The 13,907-nt window shown below is 42.4% G+C and overlaps 1 protein-coding gene across 1 annotated transcript in view; it reads left to right on the plus strand.

The window, feature by feature from the left end:
• The first annotated feature begins 292 nt into the window (after nucleotides 1–292).
• Nucleotides 293–13,907, plus strand: part of SNX6 (sorting nexin 6) — a 56,218-nt gene continuing 42,603 nt past the window's right edge. Inside the window, exons 1-2 of the mRNA XM_021695553.1 lie at nucleotides 293–352; nucleotides 509–556. Coding sequence (XP_021551228.1) covers nucleotides 347–352; nucleotides 509–556 — 54 coding nt within the window. The 5' untranslated portion in view covers nucleotides 293–346. The remainder of the gene's footprint in view (nucleotides 353–508; nucleotides 557–13,907) is intronic.

Genomic DNA, 13,907 nt, shown 5'->3' on the forward strand with positions numbered 1-13,907 from the left:
GTTTTTTCGCGGCAGCCCTCAGGGAAAGGAAACTGGACAGCTCCCCAGGTGGCATTCGGCCCCTTCCGGGTCAGAGCCGGCCAGCCGCGACCTGCCCGCAGCCATGTGGGTCTGGGCCTTCGGGCCCTTTCCGACTGGGGTGCTCCAACCTCGGGCGGAGGGCCCTGCCTTCCTTCTTCCTACAGCTTACGGCCCCCGGCCCCCCGCGCCAGGGCGGGGCGGGGCAGGCTGCTCCGAGACCCCGCCTCCTCCTGCCGCCACCAGCCCCGCCTTTCCCGCTGCTGCCGGCTCCCTCCGGCCCCGCGGTGCGGTGCGCGCCTGCGCTGGCCCTCGCCTCGGAGCAGCCATGATGGTGGGTGTTCTCAGCAGCGCCGAGCCCCGGGCGCGCGGTGGGGGCGGCGGGCGCGGGGCGGGAGCGGGGGCCGCGCCGGCCTACAACTAATGTCTCCCTTTGTGTCTCCCCAACTCCATCTTCTCCCCTGGTGCGCCGGGCCCGGCGACCCCGCAGGAAGGCCTGGACGACGGCCCCGACTTCCTCTCGGAGGAGGACCGCGGAGTAAGTTCTGCTTCTTTCTCGCTCTCGGGACCCTTCCGCCCCAGCCTTGGCCCCTGGGTGTGGTACCAGGAAGGGTCCCCTGTCGCGCGGCACCTTCTCCCCGGCGTCCCCCTTTCGGTTTCCTCGCTGCACCGCGCCCCGCCCTCTTGCAGCCGTTCCTCCCTCGGGGCCGCTCCGTTCTGATTTCCCGGGGACCCACGGCCGCTTTCCTGTCCCCCGCCCCGACTCGGACCCTCCCTTGGACCTCCTCCCCCGCCCGGCTCGGGGCGCAGGTGGGAAGTGGAAGTGGAGGCCGGAGCTGGGTCCTTACCCTTCACCCCCCGACCCTTGGAGGGGCTATGAAAACACATTCTGCGACCTTTGTGGCGGCACCCTCAGTTTTCTCCCGTTGTGGACCTCAAACCCGCTGCCGCCCACTCTTCTAACCTTCTAAAACAGATATAGTACAAGCTTTTTCTAAATTGCCCCTTTGCAAGGAATTTTACAGTTGCCGAACCTTAACTCGTATCCAGTATCCTACCAGATTTTGCAAAGTGCTGGAAGCTCACGATACCTTCACGTTTCTTAATGTCCAAAAAATACATCTTTTGCGGAGTTCCCTTGGTGATGGTTTGAGGCCAGTTGCCTGCCACTTAAGAAAGGGCCTCCAGGCTCCGATTCCTCCTTCCCACTCTCCCCCCTTTCCCTCTATTTGCCTTGGCTGAAGGGGGGTAATCTGTATAGTGCCTTGTACAAGTGAGCACTTGAAAAATATTGATGATTGCAGCTCAGCAAGGTTCCTTGGGTCCATCACATTTAACAGCCTGCACTTCAGTTTTCCATTTTACCTTTACTTATTCATGTTAGATAATATGAGCGACACATCAGTTAGTCGATTTTTGGCAAGTGACAAAATATTGTTGTGGGATATTAACTGTTTTTTAAATAAAAGATGAGATAGTATTAACTGATGAGCTTTATAAAGTTTTCAAATGGTAAGAAGGATACAGAGGGGGCTGCATACTTTTATAAATTTCTCAGTTTACACAAAAGCATCATTTAGAATTTCTAGTTAGTGTGAAAGCATCATACAGGATTTCTGGTTATTTCTAAAAAGTTTAGTTTCTAATGAGTTTTTAAAAACTGTGTAGGTGTGTATCTGTATCTTCTGGGGTAAGACCGTAGTAGCGTTAGATGGCCACTTAAAAATTACATTTTGGGGGGCGCCTGGGTGGCTCAGTCGGTTGGGCATCTGCCTTCGGCTTGGGTCATGATTGCAGTGTCCTGGGATCGAGCCCCGCGTCGGGCTCCCTGCTCAGCTGGGAGCCTGCTTCTCCCTCTGCCTCCCCTGCTTGTGATCGCACTCTCTCTCTGTCAAATAAATAAATAAAATCTTAAAAAAAAAAAATTACGTTTGGATTTTAAAATAGGGAAGCCAGTAGAGTTGTGTAATGAAAGGAGAGGAATTGATAATAGTATAATTAAACTGATTTTTCTAAATATAAAGCAGTTGGCACTCTTTATTTAGATAACTTTGTCTCTAATTTTTGTGGTCTACCAGAAAAAGCAAACAGGATTTGCAAACAGGATTTGCCCTCCTGTAAAATCTGAATAATGTTCAGTAAAAGTATTAATTTTTTGAGTATTTTGATATGAAAAGCAGAGTATTTTCTGGTTAATATTTGCATTCATGGCTTTATGCCTTTGGTAAGATTTGTTTATGAAACTCGAAGCACTTACGTAATGTGTCCAAAAACTTTTTTCATGTATTACAAAATTAAAGGGAAAGGGAGACAAAGAGCATGCCTGACCAGGAGAAAATGGAAAAAACATTACCATGAATTTTTTTTACAAAGCATTTAGACTGTCATAGTGAATATGTATATATGTCCAGTTCTTCCTTACTTTTTGTCCTGTGGAACTGGGTGAATTATAGTAATAATTATAGGTGGGCACTGTGTTAAGTACTGTATAAGCATTGTTTCATTATATTCTCTCATTATCCTTGTGAAACTTTTAGTATTCACCTTTTACAGGTTAGAAATCTGAACCTTGGAGGACGCCCGGATGGCTCAGTCATTAAGCGTCTGCCTTCGGCTCAGGTCATGATCCCAGGGTCCTGGGATCGAGCCCTGCATCGGGCTCTCTGCTCGGTGGGAAGCCTGCTTCTCCCTCTCCCACTCCCCCTGCTTGTGTTCCTGCTCTCGCTATTTCACTCTGTCAAATAAATAAATAAAATCTTTAAAAAAAAAAATCTGAACCTTGGAGAAACTTGAGTAAGCGGTGTAAGGTCATACAACCAATGAGTGGGAGAAGTGGACTTTTTTTTTAAGATTTTTTTATTTATTTGAAAGAAAGAGACAGAGGTAGCGAGAGAGAGCACAGGCAGGGAGAAGAGGAAGAAGCAGGCTCCCCGCTGAGCAGGGAGCCCCATGTGGGGCTGGATCCCAGGACTCTGGGATCATGACCTGAGCTGAAGACAGATGCTAAACCGACTGAGCCACCCAGACGCCCCTGAGAAGTGGACTTTAAACTAAACCATGGTTCTGATATCAGAGCCAGTACCCATATTTCTCAAAGTGGCCCTGAAACATTTGCTTCAGAATCACCTGTGGTGTTTGGAAAACAAAAGTTTCTGGGTCATGCCCTAGGAAATCAGATTCTCCTGAAGTAGGGAGAAGGACCGATAACTACTTCTTTTTTTAATACTTTTTTTCTTCTTCTTTTTTTAAATCCAGTGTAATTGCCCTACACTACTATTTCAGCAAGCACCCAAGAAGATTCTGTTGTGCACTGAAGTTTGATTACAGCTGCACAGTTACCCTGCTGTCCATCATTTCAGGAACAGAAATATCTGGCCTGTTTAAATTTCCTTATATTGTGTTTGTTCTGAAATAGACTGCCATAATTAGAACTTTTAGTTTAGGTTATCTTGTTCAGCCTTTTTCTTTCTTTCTTTCTTTTTTTTTTTTTAAATTTTATTTATTTATTTGAGAGAGAGAATGAGATAGAGAGAGAGCATGAGACGGGGGAGGGTCAGAGGGAGAAGCAGACTCCCTGCTGAGCAGGGAGCCCGATGCGGGACTCGATCCAGGGACTCCAGGATCATGACCTGAGCTAAAGGCAGTCGCTTAACCAACTGAGCCACCCAGGTGCCCCTTGTTCAGCCTTTTTCTTGAGAGAGAAAAAGCAGGAAGTGCATGTATCAATAGGAATTTTTATATAAATCACAGATTCAAAAATAATTGTAAGCATTTCATACAGAGCAGCAAGTGAGCAAAATTAAAGTCTATATTTTTAAATACATTCTTAAGCAGCCTTAAATTTTCATCATGATTTTTGGAACAGAAGAGAATCTTATAGCCTTAAAAAAATATTGTTTTGTGAAAAACTTAAAAAGCAGGCTTTAAGAAATACACAATATTGAAAATTACTGGCTACTCTTCAGCCATACCTCTACATAATAGGCTTTTTTTTCCCCAAAATGAAGGACAGTAACATATTATTTAGTAAACAAATGAGCCCTTTGAACTGGACACATTTTGCTCTGATGTGCTTGTTAAATAAGAGCCGTGGGTGCCAGTGTGTTGGCATAATTCTCTTAGCATTTGATTTTAATTCTAAATAATATGTTTATTGTTTTCAAAATTACTTCAGGTGGAGTAACTACACCTCTCCTGGACTCCTAACCTTGCTCCTCCCTCTCTGTTCCTTATCTTTGTCATGTTATCATTTTCCAGTCATGCAAGCAAGAAACCTCTGAATTGTCCTTCATCTCCATATCAGAATAGTCACTGAGGCCAGTTAATTTTTTTTTTAAAGGTTTTATTTATTTGTCAGAGAGAAAGAGCACAAGCAGAGGGAGTGGAAGGCAGAGGGAGAAGCAGGCTCCCCGCCGAGCAGAGAGCCTAATGAGGGACTTAATCCCAGGACCTTGGGATCATGAACTGAGCAGGGGGCAGACACTTACCCGACCCAGGCGTCCCTGAGGCCAGTTAATTTCATCTCAAAAATGTTGCTTATCCTATCTCTATGTGTCTGGCCCCACTTGTCCTTGCTATTTCTTGCCTGGATTGTAGCAATGCCGTCATTGGTCCGTGTCTCCTTTCTGTCTGCCTTCCAATCCAGGCTTCACATTATTTAAAGTTACCTAACTTTAAATGACTAAATCATATAACAACACTAGTCAAAAGTATTTTCTTGCACCCAGTTCTTCTTGCAGTAAGGTTCAAACTCCTTGGGCTAGCGTTAAACACCGTTCATGACACTTTCAGGCTGGCTTCATTTCTCAGTATATCTTCCTGCTAGACACATTCTGGTCTGCTTGTCATTGCCCAGGCACTTTAATGTCTGTTTTATGCATGCTTATTAATGTGGTAGAGTGCTTTTTTTCCTCACCTTTTTTTTTCCACTTGAAATTTGATTTATTTTTGAAGACTTGGCCAGATGTTTGCATTTTCCTTTGTACCTACACAGCATTTAGTTTGAGCATATTCCAAATTTATTGATAGTTATTTTAGATAAAAATGTGACATTGATTATGTTGGCAGAGGATGAGAAGATGAATGTTGGCAAAGGAAAAATGGAAAGTTCCTGCCCTAAAACCATCACAGTATGGTGACAGATAAAGTGCCATGGGAGTACAAAGGAGGGAGTGTTTGCCTTTGGGAGAAGGTGAAGTAGTGAAGACAATGATAGCTACATACCTCTGTAGCATTTACTGTGGGCCAGGTACTTTCCATATATTAACTCAATTCTCAAATCCCTGTTAAGTAGCTGCTACTATTCTAGTTTGGAAAGGAGAACTGAGATTGAGAGAAATTAAATAACTTGCCCAAGGTTATAACAGCTAGTATGAGCTGGTTTCAGACTCAGGCAGTCTAGCTCCAGGTCTGGCACTCTTAACCACTGTGCTATCACCTAAATGAGCTAAGCCTTAAATATTGACCAGGAATTTTGTAGCCTCTCAGGGAAGGGGAAGGCTTGCCAGCAGAGTGGAGAGCCTGGGTAAGTAATTTGGTTTCGCCTGGAGCACTTGTTCTCACAGGAAGCAGGGGTAGATAATGGATAGTACACATGAGTGTAAAGTGCATAATAATTAAGATTCTAGGCAGTGGGAAGTCCTTGGGGATTTTAAGCTGGGAAAGCCCTATGCCCAGATGAAAATAGCATTCTAGATTACTCTGATGTGGAGGGTGGGTTGATGCTTCCTTTCACAAAGCAGAGAAGCCAGTTAACGGGCTGTTGTAACAGTCCGGATGAAAAATGGTGAAGGTATAACTAAAGCAGTGGAAGAGAGGATGAAAGAAGGGACATAGCAAAGAGCTGTTGAGATAGAATTGACAGGGCATAGTGACTGTGTAAGTACATGGGCTGGGCAGAGGAGAAGGAGAAAATGAGGAATGCAGGTGAGAAGAACAGAGTTAGGTAGATCATATGTTTGGTTTCATATATGTTGGATTTGAAGTGCCTGTAAGGTGTCTAATCCCTTTCCTGCCAAAGATCTGTAAGGGTGAGGATTGTGCCTTTTCACTGCTCTGTCCCTAGCTCCTAGGACAGTGATTTGCACATTGAAGGCACTCAGTTGTTTAATAAGTGACTACATCTGGGTGGATATGTCTAGTTGGTACTGTGAAAGTATGATTGGGAATTTAAAATAAGAGGTCTGAGTTGATGATAAATATTTAGGAGTTATAGTCGAGAATGGCTGAGATTGCCCAGGCTAGATAGCACCTGTGGAAACCAACATTTAAGGGTTATAGGGAAGAAATAGATCGATCGATTGACAGGGCTGAGAGAGGTAGGAGGGATATGAGAGAAGTCCCCAGAAGTTGAGAGAGTTTAAAGGAATTAGAATGATCATCAAGGCAAAATACTGCAGAGAGGTCAAGAACACTAAAAAATTACTGGATTTGGGGCGCCTGGGTGGCTCAGATGGTTGGGCGTCTGCCTTCGGCTCGGGTCGTGGTCCCGGGGTCCTGGGATCAGGTCCCGCGTTGGGCTCCCTGCTGGGCAGGGAGCCTGCTTCTCCCTCTGCCTCTGCCTCTGCCTCTCTCTCTCTCTCTCTGACTTTCATGAATAAATAAATAAAACATTTAAAAAAATAAAAATAAAAAATTACTGGATTTGGAAATTAGGTATTCGGTGTGTACAGAGTTTGTGAGACCGAGTCTAACCTTGACTAGAAGAGCAGTGTCTGAAAGGGTCATGAAGCAGACAGCACAATTAAATGCTCGGGTGGACAGATGGACACTGCTTGTGAAAAAGTGGAAAGGATGATGAGGTTAGATTTATTTGTAGGAGAGTTTATTGATAGGTCTGAGGGAAAAACAGCTGCTAGTGTTTGTTTCTTTGGGATGTGGGAAACCAGGTCACTTGTTGCGAGTGGGGATGGAAATGTAGAGGGTTGAGGTAGTAAAAGTTTGGAGTAGTAGCTGAAGGGAATTGGAAGAAGAGCTGAGCAGATCTACTCAGGTGTGTTGAGTGGTTTTAAGAGCTGAATGCAATTTGAAGACCATTAATTTGTAGTAGACCAATATAAACAGTTGTGACTTTTCTCTAGCCACACCAGCACCTCAGAAAGCAGAGATGATTGTTGAATTGAGTGTGGGAATTTGCAAGCCAAGTATGGCAAAAAGAGCTATGAGAGTTGACGGGACCAGTAAGAAAGATATGGGAGTGACATGTCATGCAGTGGAGTGGAAGAGGAGGGAAGCAGAGAGGGTAACAGACTGCAGACATACGGAAAGGTCACAGAACAGGAGATATTGATAAGGTTAAATTGTACACAGAGTACAGTTGGTGAGGAAAAAGAGAATGGGAAGTACTTAATTTTGTGTTTTATTACATAAAGTTGATTGTCTCCCTCACTACCGATTTCTTGAAGGCAAGGCTTTTTATTCACCCAAGACAGTTGTTTGAAATCTATTAAAACAAGATGAAAATTGATTATTTGGTTAAAAGTACTAGGGAAGGGGTTTCTAGGTGGCACAGTTGGTTAAGTGCCTGGCTCTTGATTTTGGTTCTGGTCATGATCTCAGGGTCGTGAGATCCAGCCCCCATTGGGCTCCGCGCTCAGGAGCCTGCTGGAGATTTTCACCCTCTCCCTCTGTCCCACCCCCCACTCATGCTCTCTCCCTCTCTCAGATAAGTGGATAAATCTTTTTTTTTTTTTTAAGTTTATTAAAGGGATGCCTGGGTGATTCAGTCAGTTAAGCGGCTGCCTTAGGCTCAGGTCATGATCCCAGGGTCCTGGGATTGAGTCTCACATAGGGCTCCTTGCTCAGTGGGGAGCCTGCTTCTCCCTCTGCCTGCCACTCCCACTGCTTGTGCTCTCCTTCTCTCTCTCTCTCTGACAGATAGATATCTTTTAAAAAAGTTTATTAAATAAATGCACATTCGCATATTGTCTAAAGAGTAAAGTGTTATATTTGTACTACCAGTAATATTAACTTTGACTTGGAGGGAATGCAGAAGTGGACACCATTAGTACTACCCTAGTAATACCCTAGTAATGTTTAATTGTGTCTGATATGGTATGTGAGAAATCTGGTTGCAGATGCCAGTTAATGACTTTCTCTAGCCACACGCAGCAGCTCAAAGTGTAAAAGCAGAGAGTTGATGGTTGGATTAATACCAATTACGAGAATTTGTAAGCTGGGTATGGCAAAAGAGCAGTGGGAGTTGTGAGACCAGCAAGAAAGGCATTGGATAGGGCTCCTGGATAGCTCAAGTCAGTTAAGCGCCTAACTCTTGATTTCAGGTCAGGTCATGATCTCAGAGTCCTGAGATCCAGCCCCGCCTTGGGCTCTGCACTCAGTGGGGAGTCTGCTTCTCTCCCTTTCCCTTTCTCTCTGCCTGCTCCTGTGCACGTGCTTGTGCTCTCTCTAAAGTAAATAAATACATCTTAAAAAAAAAAAAGGCGTTGGAGTGACATATCATGTGACCCTAGTAATGTTTTGTTGTTTCTGGTGTAGTATATGAGAGGAAATCTGGTTGCAAATGCCAGTTTCCAGAAAAAATATATATAATCAACCATGGATTTGACTGCTCAGTATCAGACCTACAATAATAATAAAAATGATATGTTACAGGACTTCCAAAATCATATCTGGGCTAGGAGTTAAACATTTAAAATTTGGCCTGAATTAGTGAGCCTAATGGAATTTACTTCTGTCTGTCTCAGAGGTTTTCCATTGACTGTACTGTAATTACAGTTTCTTAGCCCAGTTATGATTACCACCTTTCTTTCTACGCTTCTCTCCTTTCCATTCAACACGTTATTTATTGAAGTCCGCCACTGGGAATATAGCAATGAACAAAACAAAAATCTATGTCCTCAAAAAACTGACATTCTAGTTAGGGAGGGCTATTAAAAAAATATAGTAGATGGTAAATAAGTGATATGAAAAAAATGAGGGTGAGGGATAAGGATTGTTTGGGAGTGGAGAGAAGTTGAGCTATAGTAGTCTTAGGGTTGCCAGGAAAGGCCTTCCTGAGAAGGTGACGTTTTGGTAAATACTTTAAGGAAATGAAGGAGTGAGTCATGCAGATAGATATCTGGGGGCAGAATATTCCAGGTAGGGGGAACAGTAAGTGCAAAGACTCCTGAGGTGGCAGCATGCCCCAGCGTTTAAGGAACAACAAGGAGGCCATGTGCATGTTTACAGTGAGCCAGAGGAATAGTAGATTAGCCTGAGAGATGATGTCAGATACAGATTTTGTAGGGCCTGGGAGACCCCTGTAAGGACTTTGGCTTTTCTCTAAGCGGGGACCCCTTAGGTTTTGAGCAGAGGAATGATTTTTAGTTTAATGGGATCTTCTGGTAGCTCTGTAAGGAGTAGATTGAAGAGGGTAAAGGGTAGAAACAAGACACCAGTTGGGAGGCTATTGCAGTAGAGTCATTTTCCTTTTCTTCCTCCATCCATCCACTTATCTCTGTACGTTCGCTTTTCTGGCAAAAGATTAACAACTAATTTTTTAGGAATGTTCTAGGGTAGATACAGTATAGTAAATGAGTCAGTATAGTAAATTAGTAGTGAATGTCTTCTTTACTAAGTAATTATATGTGGAAAATTAATCAGCAATAAGGCAGCGTCTTTAAATTATCTTTTTTTTTTTTTTTTTTTAGATTTTATTACTTGAGAGAGACAGAGAGCACAAGGGGAGGGGAGTGCAGAGGGACAAGCAGACTCCCCACTCAGCGGCTCACACTCAATCCCAGGACCCTGGGATCATGACCTGAGCTAAAGTCAGACACTGAACCAACTGAGCCACCTAGGCACCCCTAAATTATCTTTCTAATGTTATGTATTTATGTTGCTTAATCCATTTTCCCTGCCAAGTCTTTCTCTTGACCTTGACACAAATGTTTAACCTAGTCAGTCTCTGACAAAAGAATACAATGTTTATCAGCCCAGATAAGGATTAAACCAGTGAATGTCATCTAATGAGAATTTCTTCACTCCCGACCTCACTAGTTTCAATTAAATGTTGATGAATCACGAGTTGTTTGCTTTCATTTTCCCTTAATAAAAACTCTCTAACATTATTAACTTTAAAGAAAGAAGAAAATATGCCTGAAAAATCTTGTGTACATTTTATGTAATTAACATTAAATTTACAATATGATACTTTATCAAATCGAAGGCACAATTGTTTGGAAGGTATACTTTCTTTTATGTACCACCAAGAAAGAAAAAAACATTTTCAGTTAAACTGAAATTTGTCGTCAGTTGCAAGGCATTCCTATTTCAAATGTTAAAATATGCAAAATATGCATCTAGAATTGATGAAATAGAGCAGATTAGCTTTCAGTGGAAATTTTGTATTTGTGTGGGGGATGATTTCATTTTATTGGCTGGCTTTTCCATTATACATCTTAGTTATTAGAAACAGGACTTAAAAAAAAACCCTAATGTGTGTGAAGCAAATCTTACTGCCAAACAAAATAATTTCTTTATGTCTACTTTTCTCTGTAAACTCAGGAAATGGAAAAAAAAAATTGAGGTGTGAGGTGTATACCAGAACTGACTGTAGAAAGATGCAATATCGGGATGAACACTTCAGCTGATATTTTGAATTTACTATGAAATATAAAGGAGTCACAATCTTACCGCCAGCATTTTGCTGTGACCATATTTATGATTCATGCACTTTTCCTGAGATCAATTCTAGAACAGTTTCTAAAAGAATGAAGAAAACAAGTGATAGATTGGATTGTGGCCATTAAGGCAATATGTGACTGGCTACAAGCTTTAATAAGGCATACAAAAGAGAATTTACAGAAGAGGTGGAAAATGAAGAAGTAGAAATGTAAAAGTAAAGGAGGAACTCCTGCAGATGATTGTGGTTATGATCACAGGGATGTAATCTGCGTATTTTTCAAAAGTCTTCAAACTATATACTTAAAATCTGCATTTCATTGTACGTAAGGTATACCTAAAAAGAATCCAAGAACAAAAGCAGTAAATATATAAGAATGTTTGTTATTAATAAAAGTTACAATTTTAGGGGCGCCTGGGTGGCTCAGTCGCTAAGCGTCTGCCTTCGGCTCAGGTCATGATCCCAGGGTCCTGGGATCGAGCCCCACATCGGGCTCCCTGCTCGTCGGGGAAGCCTGCTTCTCCCTCTCCCACTCCCCCTGCTTGTGTTCCCTCTCTTGCTGTGTCTCTCTCTGTCAAATAAATAAAATATTTTTAAAAAATAAAAAAATATTAACAATTGAGATGAAGTTTTGACAGAATATAAAGACAAAGCAACCCTGAAAATCTAGGCTAGGGTTCCCAAACACAGTTTTTAAGGCTTTTTCCCTGAAGATTTTTAAAAATTTTATTTTATTTGAATTCAATTAACATACAGTATATCATTAGTTTCAGAGGTAGAGTTCAGTTATTCATCAGTTGCATATAGCACCCAGTACTCATTACATCATTATATCACTTGCCCTCCTTAATGCCCATTACCCAGTTACTCCATCCCCCCACCCACCTCCCCTCTAGCAACCCTCAGTTTGTTTTCTATAGTTAAGAGTCTCTGAAGATTGTTATAAGTCTGTGGTAGGGCCTGGGGTTCTGTATTTTTAACAAGCACCCAGGGGGTGCCTGGATGGCTCAGTTGGTTCAAGTGTCTGCCTTCAGTTCAGGTCATGATCTCAGGGTCCTGGGATCGAGCCCCAAGTCTGGCTCCTTGCTCAGCAGGGAGCCTGTTTCTCCCTCTGCCTGCCACTCCCCCTGCTTGTGCTCACTCTCTCTGACAAATAAATAAATAAAATCTTAAAAAAAAAAAGGTTTATTAGAGTGCATGCACGTGTGCGAGCAGGAGAAGGGGCAGAGGGAGAGGGGGAGAGAGAATCCTCTATACAGAGCGAGTAGTGGGGCTTGATCTCACCTCCCTGAGATCATGACCTGAACTGAAATCAAGAGTCAGATGATTACCAACTGCCCTACCCAGGCGTCCCCATATATGCATTTTTAAATATATGACAGATCGGAGAGTATAAACAATTTTGCTTCCAGCATTTTTTCCATTTACATTGTAATTAAAATTTGAAATGCTAATGACAGGACGCCAGGGTGGCTCAGTTGGTTAAGCATCTGCCTTTGGCTGCGGTCATGATCCCAGGGTCCTGGGATCAAGTCCTGCGTTGAGCTCCTTGCTCGGCGGGGAGCCTGCTTCTCCCTCTGCCTGCAACTCCCCCTGTTCATGCTCGCTCACGCACCCACTCTCTCTGACAAATAAATAAATCTTTAAAAAAAAATGAAATGCTAATGACTATGTGAGATTCCCAAAATATTTGTCCTCGGTTTTACAACTATAGTATTTGAAGTAAGCTAGGTAGTTAATTAGGCTTTAACTATTTCATATCTTTGCAGCTGGCTAAGACTTTATTTTCATCTTATAGTGTATTTGATTTTTTTAATAAGTCTCCAAATTAGTCAAACATTTTAGAATGTATATTTGTTTAAAGGGAAGAAAAATTGATGAAATTTAAGAATTATAAATAGAATTAATGGTAAGCATTATAAAGTAGAGGGGCATCTGGCTGGCTCAGTCGGTGGAGCATGTGACTCAATCTCAGGGTTGTGAGTTTGAGCCCCACATTAGGTGTAGAGTTTATTTTAAAATAAAAAAAATTATAAGTAGAGAAGTCTTCTCATAGACAAGTAAATGAAAGCACTAAATAGAGAATATATTCAAGTCTTGGAACATAGTAAAGCTTGTAGAGTAAAATGTGAGATTTAATTCATATCACAGGTGGTAGTTGAGTATTTACTATATGTTACCATTTTTCTTAGCATTTTACATATGTTATATGTAATATATTTAACTATATAAATAATATATATAACTATATATTATAATATATAAACTATAATAGTTTCATTGTTTATTCCTGAATTAAGCAATAGAGTTAAAATTATTAGCCAAGGGGCGCCTGGGTGGCTCAGTTGGTTGAGCGACTGCCTTCGGCTCAGGTCATGATCCTGGAGTCCCGGGATCGAGTCCCGCATCGGGCTCCCTGCTCAGCGGGGAGTCTGCTTCTCCCTCTGACCCTCCTCCCTCTCATGCTCTCTGTCTCTCATTCTCTCTCAAATAAATAAATAAAATCTTTAAAAAAAAAATTATTAGCCAATATTCTTTTCATTATTTTGCTTGTTGTAAAAGGTAGATACTTTCCTGGGCACCTGGATGGCTCAGTCAGTTAAACGTCTGCCTTCGGCTCAGGTCATAATCCCAGAGTCCCCGGTTTGAGCCCCACATCAGGCTCCCTGCTCAGCAGGGAGTCTGCTTCTCCCCCTGCCCCTCATGCTCTCTGTCTCACAAATAAATAAAATCTTAAAAGAAGAAGAAAAGGTAGATACTTCCCTTAATTTTAGAGCACTTGAACTTTAATGGACGATAGTTTATGTATTTTTTTCAAACAAAAGGTCTCACATATTTATTACTGAACCAACCAACTGGTGCAGAAGCATAGTAACAGAGAAGAATCATTTCCCTAATAAAACATGTCTATTACTCAGGTTGTAGTGATGTTACAGAGTGATAGGATATGAGTATGTGACCATGCAGCATAAATATGTGTGCCATCCATGTGCTGTTCCTTATAGACCAGCCTGGTTCTTTTCCAGTGCCTCTTGAAGCTGTACCTGATTTTGATACCGGTTTTCATCTGAATCCACTGGGGAATGGGACAATTATGCTTTTGTTTCTTGGCCAGAAATTGCTTGATGGGTCTTGTGAGAAGATCCAAATCAGAGTATTAATGTGCAGAGTTGGGATTCAAACCCAGGCCATCCAAGCTCCTAGGTTAGGGAGCCTTCCAGACTTCCCTGCTGTCATCCATGGTGAGGAACAGTCAACCATACACACC

The sequence above is a fragment of the Neomonachus schauinslandi genome, chromosome 9 (assembly GCF_002201575.2).
Source record: "Neomonachus schauinslandi chromosome 9, ASM220157v2, whole genome shotgun sequence".
Taxonomy (NCBI): Eukaryota; Metazoa; Chordata; class Mammalia; order Carnivora; family Phocidae; genus Neomonachus; species Neomonachus schauinslandi.